Source organism: Myxine glutinosa, chromosome 4, assembly GCF_964187855.1.
Source record: "Myxine glutinosa chromosome 4, kmMyxGlut1.1, whole genome shotgun sequence".
NCBI classification, from domain to species: domain Eukaryota; kingdom Metazoa; phylum Chordata; class Myxini; order Myxiniformes; family Myxinidae; genus Myxine; species Myxine glutinosa.
Genome location: NC_136264.1, coordinates 71,494,472 through 71,516,474, shown reverse-complemented (window position 1 = coordinate 71,516,474; position 22,003 = coordinate 71,494,472). Strand labels below are relative to the sequence as shown.

Here is a 22,003-nt window from a genome sequence, read left to right as displayed (position 1 = left end):
CTCTCAGCAAGCAGACGTCGCCATTCTTGTGCGTAGTGGTCTAGCGACTCTGTGGGCTGTTGAGTCCGCTTGGCGAGCAGATGCCGGGAATAGACCACGCTTCGCTTCTTAATGTAAATCTGCTTTAGCTCCATCACCGCTGCATTGAATGTCGTACACTGTTCGATTCCCCTGTAGACAGTGTGGTGTACTTTAGTTTGCAGTACCTGTAATTTTGTTTCTTCAGTGACATCGGCGTCCTGGGCTTTGAACTGATTGTCCAGGGACTTTAGCCAATGCGTCAGCTCCGAGGCCGAATCCATGGCTTATGGGTCGGCGGAAAATTGTGGCACCTGGATCATCCTGTGTCCCGTCATGTCCGCCTCGTGTCCTCGAGTGGACGGTAGACTGATTGTTATTAAGTGTCGTGAAAATCAACCAAGTCCACAACTTTGTCCCATAGGTAGGTTTAATAACAATCAGATCTCTGGCATCATCCTGTAAAATACAATCATGCAATATATATCAGGATCGTGGCATCATATAGGGAGGATCGATAATATTAGTCAAAGCAAGCAAGCCTAGAATATGAAAGGGTACATACCATCTGAGTCTACATGTCATAGAATAATGTCGCAGGAGTGGCCCGAAGTCGCGGACGTCCGAGGTCTTAGAGACGCCTCTCTGTGGTTTAAGCGAGCATCACACCTGGGTTCAACTTTAATGCATTTTCACTACAGCCAGTAATCTCTAACAGCAAGAGATGTCTCCTCTCTCTGGTCAGGCCTGTCGGACAAGTCAACAATTTTTAGTGCTTGCAAGTATTCGTCTCTGTTTGTGTACTGTCTGATCTGAAGCAGGCATCGATCAGTGACGTTCAGGTACTCTGCCTGATTGATATGCTCCACATCATTATGCTCCTGCTGCATGTTACAAACTGAGTGTCGCTCATGGTCCTCACTGGGAGTCCTGACCGCAGCTGTTGCCCTGCTGAACGTGTCGCTGGTGTACATTTTAGGCCCAGGCTTGTCCACAACCCTGAGGCTGTAGTTCCAGAGCATGAGCAGCATGCTCTGGAGTCGCTTCAGTGCGCTTTGGAGGGGCTCGCTGTAAATGGCAATGAGCGGCTTGTGATCAGTCTCTGCCGTGATCATTTCACGGTCATACAGATAGTGATGGAAGCGTTGACAGGCAAACACTATGCTCAGGCATTCTTTTTCAATCTGTGCATAGTTTTGCTCCATCAGCATTAGTGCCCTTAATCCAAATGGAACTGGTTATCCCTCTTGCATGAGACAGCACCCAAGTCCATTTTTGGCTTGAGTCACTTTGTATGGTGAGTGGCTTTGAGGTGTCATAGTACCTTAATACAGTCACGTTGGTGACCAAGCGCTTTATTTCTAAGCATCGTGTTTCGATAGCCAATGCCGTATCGCATCCATGTCCAGCAGTCTCCTCAACGGCTCACAAACCTCAGAGAGGCGTGGCATGAATTTGGCGAGGTAGGTCACAAAGCCGATTAAACGCTGGACCGCCTTCAGGTCTGTTGGGTGTGACTTTTCCAGGATGGCCCTCACCTTTTCGAGGTTAGCCTTCATGCCATTTGAAGACGGTATGTGTCCATGGAAACGGCCCTTTGTCACTTTGAACTACAGCTTCTTCAGGCCAAGTCTTAGTTTAACCTGCCTGCAGCGGTTCATCAAAGAAAGTAACTTTGCATCATGGTTGCTGTCTGTCTCACCATCTGTGCCCCCTGAGGCAACAATGAGGATGTGTCATCTGCAATAGGCTCTACTCCACCGATCCCAGCCAATAGCTCATGCTGCTTACGTTGGTACACCTCTGGTGCTACGGAGACTCCAAAAGGCAGTTTGAGCCACCATTTTCTGCCGCAGGGTCTAGATTCTAGAATGTTGTCATGTAACTGTTCTCCTCGTCGAGCCTGCATTGCAAAAAGGCATGGTGAGCATCTATGAGTGTGAGTGAATACCAGTGCCTTTGGTAGTTTGTACAAGACATCTTCAAGAGTTGTCATAATGTAGTGAGATCTTTGCAGTGCTTGGTTCAAAAACTTTGGATCTATGCAAATTCTCAGTTTCTCAGGCTTTTTCATGCTGACCATGTTACTTATGCAGTCTGTCGGTTCGGTCACAGGGGCAATGTGACCATCTGCCTCATGTCTGTCCAGCTGGGCCTTCACGGCGGACTTCATGGCTATGGGTACATTGCGTGGTGCGCACTGTACTGGACGGATACTGGCATCCAGTTCAAAATGTACTTCTCCTGGAACTGACTCTATTGGCCCATTGAAAACATCGTTATACATGCTTATCAGCTGTTGTTTGGCCAAAGGCCTAGTTAGATTAATGCTACATTTTGTTCAGTTCAGCAGGGACATTGAAGTGCATCAGTCCCAAGCGCTCACGTGTAGAGCCTGACAATAGGGGTTTCTGATTGGCCTCCACAAACTCAAGCTTGTGTGTTCGTCCACGTATTACACACTTTGTTTTGAAAAGTCCCAGTGACCTCATCAGCTCGCCCAATACAACTTCAGTCTCGTGTCACTTGGTAAGAGTCGGGCTTTAGGTGCTAGAGTCATCTTGTCTTTACGGCTCATTACGTCGCATGTTGCCCCCGAGTCAAGCTGGCATTGGTGTAACGTGTTATGCAGTTGTAGTGTGATGAATCATTTTTCCCCTCTCGACCTCACAGCACCGATGCACTCACTTGTGTAAATGAAATTGCCACTGATATCGTCTTCCTCATCCGATTCAGTATTTTCCACCCTGTGAAGATGCCCTGCTGTGGACCTTCTCATGCTCTTAAAGTATACTTTGGTAAAGTGATGAGCTCTGCCCACATGATCTACATGTCTTACCAGAGGCAGGACAGTGTACTCTTCCTCCTCTGTGTGCATTGCCACAGTATTTACACATGTCACGGTTGTCTGTCCACGTGGTGGGAGGCTGGTCATTTTGCTTTGTTGCTTTTGGAGAGCCGGTCCTGCTATAATGTTGTCTCGTGACATTAAGGAGAGCCTGGTGTTGGCTTTGCGGTTAGGGTGCCGGCTTGGGATCCTGGGTTTGAATCCCGGTCGATCGCTGAATTAACGCCAGGGGGGTTGACTCAGCCTGTCATCCTTCCGAGGTCGTCAAATTGAGTACCAGTTCACTGGTAATTCCCTGTGTGTCTCAAGATGCGACTAACAGGGTTGGCGGCAGGAAGGGCATCCGGCCGTAAAACATCGCTTCAAAAAGGGGACCAAGGTGCCCGAAAAAGGCCAACTCCTGCTCTGCGGGGAAAATGGCCTCTAAAGGTGGTTAGTTGTGACATTAACACTGTCGCTCAATGGCCTGTCCTACTCCATTGTTCTCATCCTCATGTCCGTGAGCTCCGCCACCCGGCACGTCTCAATGGCCACGTTGAGACTTCCCTCAAGAGGCGACAGCAAGTACTCTCAGTACGGTAACAACGCCGAGAACGATTTTGTCTCCACTCAGCTCGTCTTTCAGTAAACCACATTCACAAGATGCAGCTTTCTATCTTGGGCGAAACAAAATTATCAATTGATTCTCCCTCTTCTTGCTTCCAGCTGATGAACACGTATGGATCAAAAATCACATTTCTCACCGGATGGAAGTTTGTCTCCAATGGAATTAGTAAAGACGTAACGTTTTTCTCCTGCTCAGCTGTGAAATTCAAGTTGTTCTTATAAACATGCCGACATTCGCTGCCCATCACCCTTCTCAGAGTTGCTGCTTGCACTTCGTCTACCTTCTCATTAAGACCGGTTACTAGTAAATAATCCTCGAATTCAGCTCCAGAAATGTCCAAATTACCGCTCCAGTCACCACTCGTTTTCATCGCGTCCGGGGTGGAATGTTAGCAGCCATGTTGGTCAAGGCCTATCTATGTCCGTGACGTTTTATCTGGAGATCACAGTCTTCAGTTAGTTACTCACTTTGGCACACACGGTGGGTGCTTGGAGGAGTCCGTTACTGAATAGAAGGGTAACTCGAGCCACTTCTGTTACCATGTTTCAGACGCTTGTATAAAGGAACACGGAGCCAAAGTCAGTTCAAGTAAGCCATGTTCCACGTGCAGCCCGGATGTGACCCCGGAAGTACATCTCCACAGTATTGCCATGTATGCCACAGTCACCCACTCGACAGTGTATGTATTATGCAACAAGTTAACCCCGGTAACAGTAACGATGGTAAGAGTGACGATTTATGAGGTAACAATGGCAGGGGTGAAAAATGATGAGGTAACGATGGTAGGAGTAAAGACAGACGAGGTAACGATGGTCAGAGTGAAGACAGATGAGGTAACGATGGTCAAAGTGAAGACAGATGAGGTAACGATGGTAGGAGTGAAGACAGATGAGGTAACGATGGTAGGAGTGAATACAGATGAGGTAACGATGGTAAGAGTGAATACAGACGAGGTAACGATGGTAAGAGTGAATACAGATGAGGTAACGATGGTAAGAGTGAAGACAGATGAGGTAACGATGGTAAGAGTGAAGACAGATGAGGTAACAATGGTAAGAGTGAAGAAAGAGAAGGTAATGATGGTAAGAGTGAAGACAGATGAGGTAACAATGGTAAGAGTGAAGACAGACGAGGTTGCGGTTGTAAAAGTGAAGACAGACGAGGTAATGATGGTAAGAGTGAAAACAGACAAGGTAACAATGGTAAGAGTGAAGACAGATGAGGTAACGATGGTAAGAGTGAATACAGATGAGGTAACAATGGTAAGAGTGAAAACAGACAAGGTAACAATGGTAAGAGTGAAGACATGAGGTAACGATGGTAAGAGTGAATACAGATGAGGTAACGATGGTAAGATTGAAGACAGATGAGGTAATGATAGTAAGAGTGAATACAGATGAGGTAACTATGGTAAGAGTGAAGACAGACGAGGTAACGATTGTAAGAGTGAAGATTTACGAGGTAACGATGATAGGAGTGAAAAATGACGAAGTAACGATGGTAGGCGTGAAGACAGATGAGGTAACGATGGTCAGAGTGAAGACAGATGAGGTAACGATGGTAGGAATGAAGACAGACGAGGTAACGATGGTAAGAGTGAAGACAGACGAGGTATCGATGGTAAGAGTGAATTCAGACGAGGTAACGATGGTAGGAGTGAAGACATGAGGTAACGATGGTAAGAGTGAAGACAGATGAGGTAACGATTGTAAGAGTGAAGTTTATGTGGTAACGATGGTAAGAATGAAGACAGACGAGGTAACGATGGTAAGAGTGAAGACAGATGAGGTAACGATGGTAAGAGTGAAGACAGACGAGGTAACGATGGTAAGAGTGAAGAGAGATGAGGTAACTATGGTAAGAGTGAAGACAGATGAGGTAACGATGGTAAGAGTGAAGACAGACGAGGTAACAATGGTAAGAGTGAAGACAGACGAGGTAACGATGGTAAGAGTGAAGACAGACGAGGTAACAATGGTAAGAGTGAAGACAGACGAGATAACGATGGTAAGAGTGAAGACAGACGAGGTAACGATGGTAAGAGTGAAGAGAGACGAGGTAACGATGGTAAGAGTGAAGACAGATGAGGTAACGATGGTAAGACAGATGAGGTAACGATGGTAGGAATGAAGACAGACGAGGTAACGATGGTAAGAGTGAAGACAGACGAGGTATCGATGGTAAGAGTGAATTCAGACGAGGTAACGATGGTAGGAGTGAAGACATGAGGTAACGATGGTAAGAGTGAAGACAGATGAGGTAACGATTGTAAGAGTGAAGTTTATGTGGTAACGATGGTAAGAATGAAGACAGACGAGGTAACGATGGTAAGAGTGAAGACAGACGAGGTAACGATGGTAAGAGTGAATTCAGACGAGGTAACGACGGTAAGAGTGAATACAGACAAGATAACGACGGTAAGAGTGAAGACAGACGAGGTAACGATGGTAAGAGTGAATTCAGACGAGGTAACGATGGTAAGAGTGAATACAGACAAGATAACGATGGTAAGAGTGAAGACAGACGAGGTAACAATGATAAGAGTGAAAACAGACGAGGTAACGATGGTAAGAGTGAAGAGAGACGAGGTAACGATGGTAAGAGTGAAGAGAGACGAGGTAACGATGGTAAGAGTGAAGACAGACGAGGTAACGATGGTAAGAGTGAAGACAGACGAGGTAACTATGGTAAGAGTGAAGACAGACGAGGTAACGATGGTAAGAGTGAAGAGACGACGTAACGATGGTAAGAGTGAAGAGAGACGAGGTAACGATGGTAAGAGTGAAGACAGACGAGGTAACGATGGTAAGAGAGACGAGGTAACGATGGTAAGAGTGAAGACAGACGAGGTAACGATGGTAAGAGTGAAGAGAGACGAGGTAACGATGGTAAGAGTGAAGACAGACGAGGTAACGATGGTAAGAGTGAAGAGAGACGAGGTAACGATGTCAGCGCCACCTGGTGGTTGAATTGTGTATAATTACACTTCCCTTTCACTGGGTTCCTGAATGCCCAACACCCCCCTCTGTCCCAACCCCCACCACCATTACCCCGCGCTCTCCAAAACTCCTCCCACTCTCTCCACCTCCTCCCTCCGTCTTACTCTGACTCCACTCTTTGAGTCGCTTCCCTTCACGTCACGACGTTGATTTCGATTTCTGTCTTCATGCAGTGAAATACCATCATCTACACCGCGTTCCCTACGACCCAGAAATCATGCAGCCTCCGCCTCGGAAGGTCAGTCGTGTGTGGTGTGTTGGTTGGTGGGTGTGTGTTGGTTGGTTGGTTGTGTGTGTGTGTGTGTGTGTGTGTGTGTGTGTGTGTGTGTGTGTGTGTGTGTGTGTGTGTGTGTGTGTGTGTTGGTTGGTTGGTTGGTTGGTTGGTTGGTTGGTGTGTGTGTACGCGCGCGAAGGTGTGTTTGTGTGTGATGGAGGTGTGTGATAAAGGTGTGAGTGTTACGGAGGTGTTTGTTTGTGTGTGATAAAGGTGTATGTGTGTGGGTGTGATGAGTGTGGGTGTGTGTTATGGAGGTGTGTGTGTGATGGAGGTGTGTGTGTGTGTGATGGAGGTGTGTGTGGCTGTGATGGAGCTGTGTGTGATGGAGCTGTGTGTGATGGAGGTGTGTGTGATGGAGGTTTGTGTGATGGAGGTTTGTGTGATGGAGGTTTGTGTGATGGAGGTTTGTGTGATGGAGGTTTGTGTGATGGAGGTGTGTGTGTGTGATGGAGGTGTGTGTGTGTGTGATGGAAGTGTGTGTTTGTGTGTGTGTGTGTCTGTGTGATGCGATGGAGGTGTGTGTGTGTGATGGAGGTGTGTGTGTGTGTGATGGAGGTGTGTGTGTGTGTGTGTGTGTGATGGAGGTGTGTGTGTGTGTGATGGAGGTGTGTGTGTGTGTGTGTGATGGAGGTGTGTGTGTGTGATGGAGGTGTGTGTGTGTGTGTGAGTGATGGAGGTGTGTGTTTGTGTGTGTGATGGAGGTGTGTGTTTGTGTGTGTATGTGTGTGATGAAGGGGCGTGTGTGTGATGGAGGTGTGTGTTTGTGTGTGTGATGAAGGTGTGTGTGTTATGGAGGTGTGTGTGCGTGTGTGTGCGTGTGATGGAGGTGTATGTGTGTATGTGTGTCTGTGTCTGTGTCTATGTGGAGTTGTGTGTCTGGGTGTGTGTGTGTTTGTGTGTGTGTGATGGAGGTGTGTTTTTTGTGTTTGTGTGTGATGGAAGTGTGTGTTTGTGTGTGTGTGTGTGTGTGTGTGTCTGATGGAGGTATGTGTCTGTTTGCGATGGAGGTGTGTGTGTGTGGGGGTGGGGGGTGAGAGGGGCTGTGTTTGCAATGGATGTGTGTGTGATGGAGGTGTATTTGTGATGTAGGTGAATGTGTGTGAAAGAGGTGTGTGTTTGTCTGATGGCGGTGTGTGTGTGTGTGTGTGTGTGTGTGTGTGTGTGTTATGTAGGTGTGTGTGTGTGATGGAGGTTGTGTGTAGGTGTGTGTGTTTGTGTGTGTGTGATGGAAGTGTGTGTGTGTGTGTGTTATGTAGGTGTGTGTGTGTGTTATGTAGGTGTGTGTGTGTGATGGAGGTTGTGTGTGTGTGTGTGTGGAAGGATGTGTGTGTGTTTGTGTGTGATGAAGGTGTGTTTTTGTGTGATGGCGGTGTGTTTGTGTGTGATGGAGGTGTGTTTGTGTGTGATGGAGGTGTGTTTGTGTGTGATGAGGTGTGTTTGTGTGTGATGGAGGTGTGTTTGTGTGTGATGAAGGTGTGTTTGTGTGTAATGAAGGTGTTTGTGTGTGATGGATAAGTGTGTTTGTGTGTGATGGAGGAGTTTGTATGTGGTGGAGGTTGTGTGTATGTGTGATGGAGGTGTGTTTGTGTGTGTGACGGAGGTGTGTGTGTGATGGAGGTGTGTGTGTGTGTGTGTGTGTGTGTGTGTGTGTGTGTGTGTGTGTGTGTGTGTGTGTGTGTGTGTGTGTGTGTTGATGAAAATAGGTTCACCTTTTTCTTTCTCTTGCTGTGATTTACCTTGAGGACAGTGCGAAAAGCTTCGGTTATTCTTATTATTTCGTTTGTTTTCTTACACACACACACACACACACACACACACACACACACACACACACACACACACACACACACACACACACACACACACACACACACACACACACACACACACACACACACACATACACACACACACACACACACACACACATACACACACACACATATATATAAATATATATATACAATATACATACATACATATATACATGAGTGTGTGCATGAGAATATGGTGAATACTAATTAATAATCATTTGAAAGGGTGATGGATGGAAGTGTGTGTGTGTGTGTGTGTGTGTGTGTGTGTGTGTGTGTGTGTGTGTGTGTGTGTGTGTGTGTGTGTGTGTGTGTGTGTGTGTGTGTGTGTGTGGAAATAGGCCTTATGAGCCCGTTCGCCACGTGTCAGCACGAGACGGACGTGTATTGTAATCCCTTTTACAGACTTGGCATTTAATATGGAATATATATTTTTTCTTGACTTGGGTTTACTTTCTGAACTCAGTATATCAATCTGGTGAGTTTCTTTTACCCTTCGGTGATGTCTTTGTTGAAAGAACCATGTCACTGATTGTCTTTCGCAGCAAGAAGTCAATAACAGGATTATATCACAGGTGGCGTGACAAAATGTAAGGACAGGTACATTTGACGATTGGCTTCACAATCGGGTATATAAGGGTTGTTGCGTTCTGTATTCGTGGAAAACAACTGCTGCACGTCTACAAAAGTTATTGCCGCTTCCGCTGGAGATGGTCCGTCAACTTGACAATGCTGTTTGTCATGGAGTGGTGGCTTTACGAAATTCTGGCATGAAACAGCGTGCTATTGCTCGGCAGTATGGCATCCCTCAAGGTCAGGTGTCAAAGATCCTGAAACGAAATGCTCAGAGGGGTGTCCCTACTCTAATACCGAGGCCAGGACGTCTACGCAGAACCACAAGGAGAGATGATCACCAGCTGCACCGGTTAGTCTGCAATGGCCGTACCAAGTCAGCTAATCGGCTTAGGGCTGAGTGGCAGCAACTGACAAATGTGCCTGTATCCAGAAGGCTAGTCAACCAACGACTGGTTCAAGCAGGCTATCGTGCCAGGCGTCCCCTGAGAAAGCCACGCCTGACCAGACAACACAGCCAGCGCCGATTGCAGTTGGCCAGAGATCACCGTCAATGGCAGCCAGGACACTGGAATCACGTGACCTTCAGTGACGAGTCTAGATTTCTGGTCTATCGTCAAGATGGCCGCGTCTGAGTGCGCAGACAAGTGCACGAAGCCCACAACGAAGATTGTATCGTGCCAAGAGTCCAAGCTGGAGGTGGTGGGGTGACCGTTTGGGCTGCTTTTCATGCAGGGGGCAAAACTGACCTGGATGTTCTGAATGGAAACCTGAACCAGTTCAAGTACAGGGTCATTCTGGAAGAAACATTGCTTCCATTTGCTCGTGCAGCCTTTCGAGGAAACTTTGTCTTCCAAGATGACAATGCACGGCCTCATCGTGCTCGCGTGATCCAACACTTTCTTGCTGACCGTGGTGTAGAGCATATGGAGTGGCCTGCCATGTCCCCGGAAATGAATCCGATAGAGATCTTGTGGGCAGAATTAACGCGTCAAATCGACAACTTGGACCCGCAGCCTACCTCTGTGCGTGAATTGCAGCAGACTATTGTCACTGCATGGCAAGCGATTCCTGTCCAAACCTTGGCAAATCTCGTGAACAGCATGCCTCGACGTGTACGTGCTCTCCTGAATGCTCGTGGGGGTTACACGAAGTACTGAACTGTAATTTTACTGTCCATAATCCCAGTCATAATTTAGCTTTTGTTTTTGTTGAAATTTTTTTTGGCTAATATGCAAAATAAAGAGATACTTCTGGAAAACGTACAGAGGTTTAACACAGTACTGTCTGTGAATTGAGTTCGATATCAGTTTACATCACTTTCAAGGATCAATTTATTTGCTTCGAAATGTCAAATGTGGTTTTTGTTTCTTTTAAAGATCACATTAACAAAATCTAGAATAATTTCAACATAATTCCAATGAACTTTTGGTTCTAAGTCATCTTGAAAAGTAAGTTCACCCCCACAAAAAAAATATTCCATATTAAATGCCAAGTCTGTATGTTTCTCTATTTGTTCGCTTGCATTTTGAGATCATTTGTAGTCAACCATTTGAGCTTATTATGTTATCAATTTTTCAAAAATTATTTGCTGTTTTCTGACAATATGGAGAACATTTGTTAATAAAACTTATTTCTAATTTGTTTTTCGCTGTTCCTTTTCTTAATTTTATTTCGAGTTCAAAGAGGGCGCTTTGCATTTTCAGATGCTTTCTAGTTCTTATGTGTTCTCGTGATTTTGAGTACTAGGACGTGCCCGTACGTGGGTGCCCGTTCCTTGCCCAAAAAAAAAAAAAAAATGTCTTCGCCCATGCATGCATGGGCGTGCCCATGGGCCCATGGGCGTGCCCGTAAGTGCGTGATGTGACCGTACAATGAATGTATCGTCCCGACACCGCAGCTCGGATGGCGCTGCAGTTAATCGGGCCTGTATCGGCAGAGTTATTATAAACGTGTACTACAATCGATCGTACCTTACAGCGTCTGCTCGCCACGTTCAGCATCAGTACGTCGTCACTATGACTATCCGTAAGTCCGGAAGTGACGTCCTCATTTGACTGTCCGGAAGGTCGCATATCGCAGTTACGATGAATCGCAAATTAGTTTTAATTAGTTTTAAAACATAGTTTAACGCCAACATAGCGCCAACATAGTTTGCCAACGTGAAATAAATGAATACGCTCTCAAATGTGCCGTCCGAGGCAGAGTCTGTTCGCCACGTTCGGCACACGTGATAGCTCGCTGCTCTCTGATTGGTTGAATCGTTTTTTGGACATAGCTCGGTAACTACTTGTCCGATTAATATGAAACCTTGAAAAGGCACATCCTCAGGTCCCCAGCAATATACCTGGCAAGTTTCAAGTATATCGGACCCGTGGTTGTCGAGAAACAGCGGTCACAGACACACAGACACACAGACACACAGACACACACACATACACACACACATACACACAGAGATTACTGGAATTATAGATAGATGGAGGGGTGTGTTTAATGTCACTTAAGGTTGAAGTGGTGTTTTAAGTAATTGTAGTCTTTTCATTATGAAGCAAGCGTGTGTCTAAGGCCTACTGATTTTAGTGGCTAGTTGAGCAGCACATTCATTTTTACCTCCGCCACCGAACATGAACAGAGGTTATGTTTCACCCATGTGTTTCTGTTTGTCTGGTTGAGCAGGATACCTCAAAAATTTGTGTATGGATTTGGATGCAACTTGGTTGGAAGAAGGAATTGAGGCTTTTGTTGGGCAAGATTTTTATTTATTTATGACTAGCCGAATGCACCCGGCGTTGCCCGGTTTCTTTTTGAATGAATTTACTACTATAATTCAGCTTTTACTCGTGGCGGTAGAAGATTGACTACAATAATTCAGCTCGGCTTTTAATTGCGAAATGGGCCAACCCGGCCGAGGCGGCCTCGACCGGCCTCACCACCTAGCCTATAACCTTCCCGGGGCCCGTCCCGGCATTTTTAGTTCTTTTTGAATGAATTTACTACTATAATTCAGCTTTTACTCGTGGCCGTAGAAGATTGACTACTATAATTCAGCTGAGCTTTTAATTACGAAATGGGCCCAGCCCGGCCGAGGCGGCCTCGACCGGCCTCACCACCTAGCCTATAACCTTCCCGGGGCCCGTCCCGGCATTTTTAGTTCTTTTTGAATGAATTCACTACTATAATTCAGCTTTTGCTCGCGGCCGTAGAAGATTGACGACTATAATTCAGCTGAGCTTTTAATTGCGAAATGGGCCCAGCCCGGCCGAAGCGGCCTCGACCGGCCTCGTCACCTAGCCTATAACCTTCCCGGGGCCCGTCCCGACATTTTTTGTCAGAGGTTTCCTCCTATCTTTCACCGTTCAGGAGATTAGCGCGTGCAGCCAAACAAACAAACAAACAAACAAAAACTTTTTTTATATATATATAGAAGAAGATAATTGCCCCCAAGCAAGGCATAAAGCCACTCGAGGTACTAAGAGGCTACAGGAAATTTGGATAAAGTCAAGGCGAAACAAATGGAATAAAATAAAAAGAGGAAAAGAAGAAGAAAACATCCAAGACACGACGATAGAAGTACTGACAAACGTTCACAAAAGAGTTGGTGCCAACGCCTCGTCTCACCAAGGTGAGCAAACACCTTGAAATACAAGACAAATAATAAAAAATAACGAATGTTCAACTTCAAAAGTCTCGTGAAATACAGTGGGATGAAACTTCAAAGACGTAGGAAGTAGGAATTTATATTTCTCTTCAAGCTGAGTGGATCATAGGATGATGGGAAGCACATTACAGGAAGTGTATTCCAGAGCGAGACTGCACGAGGAGAAAAAATATTTGCAAAGCATTTCATTCTACACTTTGGACCAGCCACAGTCTATGGATGTCCAGAGACGGCAAGCCGAGTCATGCGTCCGGACACTCGGGCAGAAGGAACCAGGTTAGAAAGGCCAGCGGAACATTTGCCGTGAAAATATCTGTAAAACAAACTAAGAGTGGCAACTGACCTACGGTGAGAGAGTGATTGAAGAGTTGAACCCATCTCCGCACCACCCAGGTTGACTATGCGTTTCTGGAGCCAATCAAGTAAAGATGATTGTCAGGCTGGGGCTCCAGCTCATATGTGATTGAATTACTCCATGATGTGGTGTATAGTTATCTTGAACAAGTACAAAACAACATCAGGAGGTAAATAGCTCTGCTCTAAAAAAAGCCAACAAACTCTCTTGGAAACACTCTCATCTCAATACCAGAAATGTACTTATCCCAGCTAATGTTAGGGGAGATGTCAAGACCAAGAAGATGAAGTTCAGATGATTCCAGTAAGGTTGAAGACCCCCCCCATGTGCAGAAGGTAAAGACTGTTTCTGGAGTGGCACATGGACAACAGTTTCGTTTTTTTCGCAATGAAGGTTACCAGCCAATCATGTCCCCACTTCAACACATTCTCGAAATCATTGTCCAGAGAAACTCCCACCTCATTACAAGTAGTGTTGAGTGAGTTGGCAGATGTACAATAAAGTGAGGAGACATCAGCATACATGGCTAGCTGAGACAGAACATTATGAGGATGGTCAATGATATAAACAAGGAACAAAGTGGAGCAGAGGCCTGTGGGACACCAGAATTGATGGAGGAGAAGATTGACCCTCAAGTACCACCTTCATCTTGCGATTTGTAAGGAAAGACGACATAATGGAATGCATTACTCCAGATACACCATGTGACTGAAGCTTGTGTGGCAGATCCTTGTGCCACAACAGGAATATCAGTCATTCGAGATATCCAAAGCAGTTAATCGAGATTCACCCTTGAGCTCCATTGTCCTATTGAAATGATAAGTAATTAATGATAGCAAATCGCAAGTAGAGCAAGAATAACGAGAGCCATACTGGCAGTCAATGACAAGTTAATTGTCATCCATGGGGCTGCGAAGTTGTTGACTGATGAGACATTTGAATACCTTACTTATTACAGGAAGCAGGTTGGTTGGGCCAGGTGCAGATCCATAATTTAAGGTTAGGGTGGCGTGGGGAGGGCGCGAAAATTTACATTGGTCTGAAAAATACAATTTCGCCGAGCAGAGCGAGCGGAACATTTTTTTGTGGGTGTTTCTTTGTGTCATAAAGTCTAAAGACTTCTAAATATAGACAAATAATGCTCTAGAAATACACATGAAAATAAGTACTCTAATGATTTTTTTTTGTTGCTGAAAACTCAACATTTATTGACATTATTGTCTCATCGTAGACATCCAATTGAATGAAAAGCAGACATTGCATATGATGGAACAAATGACATGATGATCAAAACAAATTAATTGTTCCTATGCAATGTTCAACAATAATAGCAATTAGGCCAATAAAATTGATGTGTGACGTCACTGCGATTGTCTGATGTACTTATTTTCTATTCAGACAGACAGATTCATGGATAACATCTTTCGAGAATGTTTTCTTACATACATGGTCCACTACCCTCTCAATGTCTTTGTACACATATAACAACACCAAAGCATCGAATCTGCAATTGTTGTTGTTGTTATTTTTGAATGTTCAATCGGGAAATGAAATTGACAATAACAGAAACTACACCAAAAATACCTATCCTTCTTTTTCAAAATACTTCTAGTGACGAGGACCCTGATTTTTGGCACAATGTGTTGGTACACTTCAAAAATGTAAACATAATTAAATCCTGGAAGCATTTTCTTAAATGTAATAATTGCAGATTATACGTTTACATTTTGAAACGCAATGCAATATTAGGTAGGCGTACTTTCCTTATTATATATTTAGTCTTTGCAGTGCAAATATTTGAAATATTTCCTGCGAGAGAGTTTCCCACATTCCGAGATCGCATCTTAGGTTGTTATATACACTTCAAATACATGTGGAAAAAAAACAATCGCTTTTGGCAGGAGGTGATCCCCCCCGAATCCGCCCCTAGGGGCAATAGTTACTTGGCTCAGAATACTCATCCGCACCCGTCCCTTGAAAACAGGGACAAACAGAATCCACTTTCCAGGATGGAGGAGCAGACACCAAATCAGACAAGCACATGTTGTATAGCTTAGCAAGAACCAATGACAGTTCAGGACAACGCATCGTCACTACAATCACGGGATTCCATCAGGACCAGTAGGGGTCAAGGCATCTGGAGAACAAATAATTTTGGAAACCTTTTTCTGAGTGATAAAGGGAACAGGAATATCAGAGTCTGTACGTAATGGAAAATCAGGAAGAGGGCATCCCTGATCATTGAGTGTTGAATTAAAAACAAAGCGGTTTGAAAAGAGGTTAGCCTTATCCAGAGGTGAAGTAACAACCTCAGGTCCATGAAAGAGAGGACATATAGAAGATTTATTGTGGTTGAGTACACTGTTGGCAATCCGCCAAAAGTCCCAAGAGCCAATCCGCAGAGTCGCAATGTTATCGGCTACAGAAGCTGCATATTGCTGCTTGGCATCTTCAATAACTCTTTTACAGTGGTCACTTGCTTTGTCAAACAGACATTTGGACTCCAGAAACCCTTGCACATGGTGCTGCTTGAAATAGTGGTTGCAATGATCAAATGCTGATGCACAAGCTGGAGTGAACCATGAATGGCAATTACGCCTCACTTGATAAGTACGTGAGGGAATATAAATGCCCATACCAGTGCCTATCTGTTGGGATATTTCCTCGGCAGCCATATCCAGACCAAGACTTAATGCTGAGGTCCATGACACATCAGCAAGAAATGAACGAAACCCATCCCAATAAGCCTTCCTAAACTGAAACACAGTATGATGAAAAGGATGAGCTGGAGTTGAGAGTGAGGAGTAAGAAACACGAACAGAAACAGTGGAATGATCCAAGGTACCAATTGGAGGCAGGACATTGGCAACACAGTCATCAAGATTAGAACACAAAAATAGATCAATCGAGTATATTCTATCCAAACCACGATGAGGAATATGATTGGGAGAGACAATAATTTGGATGAGATTTTGAGAGATTGAAAAATGATTTGTATCAATATCAGAAATGTCAGTATTACGAGTGTAAAGGGCCATTCCTTGTGGTGTACATTGAAGTCACCACATACCATGATGTGTGCAGAAGGGTGGAGTAAGATAGCCCTGTCAATGCTGTCTTAGATTGCGTTCAGTGCAGCACAAGAGTGAAAGGTAGGTGAACGATACAGAAAGAAGAGATATGTTGTTGGATAAAGAAGAGCAAGGTGTAAAAACACAAAAGCATGACTGCCACTTTCAAGAGAAAATGAGGGAGGGGATGCTATACAGTATACACGATGGGGCTGCTACTGATAACATGATTGGTAAGACTAGGCAGCCAAAATAATTACAGGAGAAAGGTTTTTACAAACCACTCTATGCAAACGGCAGGAGTTTAAATTTTAAGATTGAAGGGTTTGAAGCTAAGGCAGATAGTGAGGAATATGATAAACTGTACGTAGTTTCAGTAAGTGAGACTTGGTTTAATGCGGAGAGTTGTTGGAGGATAGGACAAGACGTGCAGGTGTAATAGGAAAGAGAAAATTGGAAGAGGTGTATATGAGGAGAATTGTTGGCAGACAGGACGAGAAGACTACAACATGTGTAGGTGTAATAGGAAAGAGAAAATCGGAGGAGGTGTAGATTAGAAGAGGGAAGAGTATTGATTGTGAGGGATTTTAATTTGCCAGGTATATATTGGGTCCTAGAACAGCGAGAGGGCAAAGCAGATGAGGATTTCCTAGACCGAGTCCAATATTGCTTCTTAGATTTTGTAGATGAACTCACGAGGGGGTGGGGGGAGGGCAGAGGAACCTACGAGGAGGATGGGGAAGACCCACGAGGAGGGGGAGGCAGTGTTGTACCTATCCCAATAAGGGAGAGGAAGGGGAGATAGGAGAGTATTTTGGGATGAGTGACCCCAACATGCGCAGGAAGGGGCGAAAAGGACGATGAATGTATTACAAGAGAGATTATAGAGGCTAGGATGAGGGTGACAGATTACAGTGGAGGGATGTCGTGGAAAGAAATTTGATGAACAAGGGATTAAGAGTAGAAGGTACAGAAGACAGGAGAATAGAGACGGGTGATCCAAGTAGTCGACTCCTTACTGCTTGGATTAAGACTTAAGAAAGAAGACGAAGACCATGAAATACTACCATGTGCAAATAGTATTTTAAGTGTGAGAGTTTGGGATAATAGAGTAAGGCTATTAGATTTCATGAAGGTAAGCTTTGAGGGTATAAGGAGAGAGTTAGGCACTCTAAATTGGGACAAACCAACAATGAGGCAATCAGCAACACAGAAATTGGACACCTTCATGAAGCATAATTTGCAGTGTACTGGGTAAGTGTATTACAGTGAGGTACAAGTCTAGAGGCAGAAATAGATCAGGGTGTTTGAATAGGGAGGAAAGGAATGTTATTAAGGATAAGCAGGAGGAATTCATAAAGTACTAGCGGAGCCTACCCGTCGCTTCGTTGACGGACCAATTAGTCATCCTGTTTAACAAAATAAATTTATCCGTGCGAAGAGTGCTTTACCCTCAGCGTTTCCCATGTATAAAAGGAATTGTAATAGCCTCTACCACCACCACCAAGTGGCGCTACACGGTACACATTTACATAGAGAATTTATGCCCCCTCCCCAAACCCCCACTTGAGGTTGCGGCTACATAGCATATGTTACCCCCCACACAAAGTTTGTATTTATACCTCGAGTTTGGAGTTTGTAACTTAAAAGATGTGGTTGTGCATAGAACACATGCAGACAAAAAGAGAAAAAGAGAGATTTGCATTTTATAGGTTTAGATGAAATAACGGGGTGCAAATCGGATTACCCCAATCCACCTTAATATTATGTGATTACCAACATCACCTACTCTTACCTCATAACACGATTTCCTACCTTTCCAACTTCTCCTTTCACTCCATTCACAATGTCGGTAGTAGCGAGATATGTCTCAAACTACAATTATCCAAACTACTTTCAGGTCCCAATTTATGATCTCGTGAGATGTAACCCAAGGAATTTCCTTGGAATAGTCACCCTCAAGTGATTGTGAGCAACCTAATTGTGTTAATAAATGCTCCTAAATTAATTATCTTCTTTGTGATGCATACATACATCTATATATATAAAACACAGTTTGTGTGTGTGTGTGTGTGTGTGTGTGTGTGTGTGTGTGTGTGTGTGTGTGTGTGTGTGTGTGTGTGTGTGTGTGTGTGTGTGTGTGTGTGTGTGTGTGTGTGTGTGTGTGTGTGTGTGTAATGTTACCGATAGACTCCTAAACGGAGAGGCTTACGTGCTTGATATTTGACATAGACATGGCCATTGAGCCTGGGACGAACATGGCCGAACTCAAAATATTTGACGATCCATATTTTTTATTCATATTTACCTCAGCGCATTTCAGCGAAGTACCCGCTAATCTCAGCCGGTTCCAGAGCAGCTCGCTGATTCGCTCAGAGCGATCACGTGATGTTCCATTCCCGCCGCCAGACTGATTCGCTCAGAGCGATCACGTGATGTTCCATCCCGTCACACGTTTTTTCACCTTTTATGCGATCGTGTTTTATTATCGATTTTGTGCGATATGAATTAAATGTCTTTGAAACAGCTGTGAAACGTCTTTCCACAACCCTTCCGTAACCGATTGGAGCAGTTTATTGCCGCACAAAACGAGATCCGCGAAGCGAGTTGGTCGAGTCATGCTGACCAAGATGGCGACACGGTGGCTTCACTTTTCACGGAGTATGAGCGTTCTATATATTTTCAATTCAGTGCGCCCGTGATTTGTGGCATAGACATGACCATTGGGCCTTCACGGTGTAATTTGTGCGAGGCTTTTGTCCGAGTGAGCTTGAGTCGAGAGGGCGAATGTACGGGTTGGGAATGTACGGGTCTCCCTTCCCCCGCCCGGCAACGCCGGTACTGGAGGAGTCACAGGATCGGTGAGTCTCCAAAATCCGCTTCGTGCTGTTGCGAATATGCAGGACTATGTCCGATTGTTGTGCTGCTCTCCGACCATGAGAACTGCAACGTCATTGTTGACTGGCCATCCCCTTCCCTCCCCCTTCCCCCTCCCCCCCTCCATTTGCCCCCTCCCTTCCCCCTCCACCCTACCCCCTCCCCTCCCCCTCCATTTTCCCCCTCCCCTCCCCCCTCTTCTCCCCCCCCCCCATTCCCCTCCCCTCCCCCCCTCCCCCACCCAGCAATGCCGGGTACTTCTGCCGGGTCCCCCCCTCCCCCTCCCCACTCTCCTCCCCCTTCCCCCTCCCCACTCTCCTCCCCCTTCCCCTCCCCCTCCCCCTCCCACCCCTTCCCCCCTCCCCCTCCCCCCTCCCATCCCCTCCCCCCTCCCACCTCCTCCCCCCTCCCCCTCCCACCCCTCCCCCCTCCCCCTCCCACCCCCACCCCCTCCCACCTCCTCCCCCCTCCCTCTCCCACCCCCTCCCCCCTCCCCCCTCCCACCACCTCCCCTCTCCCCCTCCCATCCCTCACCCTCCCATCCCTCACCCTCCCCATTCCCCCCTACCCCCTTCCCCTCTCCCCCCTCCCCCCTCCCCCTTCTCCCCTCCCCCCTTCCCCCCTCCCCCCTCCCCCTCCCCCCTCCGGCCCCTCCTCCCTCCCGTCCCCCCTCCCCCCTTCCCCCCGCCCCTCCCCCCTTCCCCCCTCCCCTCCCCCCTCCCCTCCCCCCTCCCTCCTCCCCTCCCCCCCCCTTTATTTATTATCATATCTTTATCATTATTATTTATTCATCTTTATCTTTATATCTTTATATCTTTATATCTTTATCGTTATAGGCAAGCATCACCGACCTGCTGCTAGATATCAAGTTGAGTTTTTTGGTTTGTTTTTTACAGACGCGTTTGCTTTTTTTAATGTAAATTTTCATTGATGTTTTTAACTCAACTGGACTACTGCCCAGTTGACTTCATCACATACTGAACCCTCCCGCGTCCGTCGTCCGTCGTCTGTCGTCGTCATCGTCATCTGTCGTCCGTTAACTTTTCGACGTTAACACTCCAGCGTCCACAAATATCAACCGATTCTGATCAAACTTGACATGCAGGATCCTTACCCCAAGGACCAGGTTGGTATTACATTTCAGCCCGATCCGTTGAAAAATGGCGGACTTAGGCGACCATTTTGTTTTTGGTCATGAAAACGACATTAACACTCTAGCGTCCACAAATATTAACAGATTTTGATCAAACTTAGAATGTTTAACTCTTACCACACAAGGTAGGTTGCTATTGCATTACAACCCGATCCGTCACAAAATGGCCGCCACAGTCCGCCATATTGTTTTCAGCTCCGAAACGACGTTAAGACTTTAATGTCCACAAATATTTATGGATTTTGATCAAACTTGGTGTGTGAGACAGCGAATTACACCCGTTTCCTTTTATCTACACAACTATATTTCTGCAACATTGTTGCAGAAATTGTAATATTATTGTAATTGTAAAATGTAATCAATAATTGAAAATTGTAATCATTGTATCAATTGTAAAACAAGGACAAGTATAAGGATACAAGGACCTTAAAATTGTTACACAAGGTTGTTGGCTTTTCATTTAAGTCAAATCTAGTACAGACAACTGACCTACTTTAAAGTTGTCCAGTCAGTTCAGTTGAGTTCTGCTTCCCTGGAAGCTCTAGTTATTTTACAGTCATATAAATTTAAATTTTCGAATGCTCAATTTGGATTGAGGTTATTTTTATTTTTATTTTTTGTTAGGACGCGTTTACAGTTTTTTTTAACGTAAATCTTTAATTTATGGACACTTTTTCTTTTTTTCATTTACGGACATTATTGTCATGTTTATTACTCACTTTACGGTTATAGAAATTATAATTTTCAAATGCTAGGTATTGATTGAGGGTTTTTAAAAGGTTTTTTTATAGACGCTTTACATTTTTTAAAATGTAAGTCTTTCATTTACATACGCCTTTTTTTTCATTTACGGACATTATTGTCATGTTTATTTCACAGTTTACAGTTATAGAAATTACAATTTTCAAATGCTCAATATCGATTAAGGGTTTTTTTTGTTTTTTTTATGGACACATTTATGGGTTTTTTTAACGTAAATTACGTAAACTTGTAATTATTTACAAGACAGGTTCAAGTGTGCTTCCCTTTTCTTCCCTAATTTTTGTCTGTCGACCATATGATCTCTTCCATATATTTACAGTGCCTCGTCCATTCTTATTTCCTGTATGCTCTTTAATAAAACCATTTATTATAAGGAAGGTTTTCCCAACTTTTGCCATCGCGCTTGCCCAGAATAACCGCCAAATTTGGTTTACTTATTGAACAATCCTTGGGGGTTTGTAAATTGTTAGAGCATACGTAGTGTGAATCTGGAGTCTGTCTGTGTTGTTCATATGGTTTAAATACCACTCGGCATGATGGGAGACGTTAGTCCGACTTTTTTTTTGTCATTAAATACTGTTTGTGTATAAAACACTGGTGATATCTGCGCTTGCCCCATGGCTCTCATCCCCAGTGCTCCATCCCCCCCCCCCCCATCCCTAACCCCAGTAAATTTTGCTTGAAAAACTGTTTGACTGATATGGTGTAGATGTAGCCACGGCTTGATGGGCCGAATAACATCCTCCTGCATCCATGGTCCTTGTGTACCCTTGTGTAAATGTGTATTGTATTGCACAACTCCCAGGGGATATTACAAGGCACACTAAAATAGCCAATCCTTGAGAAATCATTCCATCCCTACTTCTGGGGGAATATACAGTACCCGCCGGTAAATCTAGGGGAATTAACCTCTCCATAAGGATTGGTTCTTCACAAGTTATTTTAATATATATGTAATGCTTTAAGAATTGCCTTTAATGTTCAATAA

At 44.9% G+C, this 22,003-nt stretch overlaps 1 protein-coding gene across 2 annotated transcripts in view; it reads left to right on the top strand.

Moving 5' to 3' along the window:
- Positions 1 to 6,564: 6,564 nt before the first annotated feature.
- The window catches only part of FCHSD2 (FCH and double SH3 domains 2), a 216,853-nt gene continuing 201,414 nt past the window's right edge, over positions 6,565 to 22,003 (top strand). For both annotated transcript variants that reach the window (XM_068112523.2, XM_068112522.2), the window contains exon 1: positions 6,565 to 6,710. In XM_068112523.2, the coding sequence (XP_067968624.2) occupies positions 6,690 to 6,710 (21 nt within the window). In that variant the 5' untranslated portion in view covers positions 6,565 to 6,689. The remainder of the gene's footprint in view (positions 6,711 to 22,003) is intronic.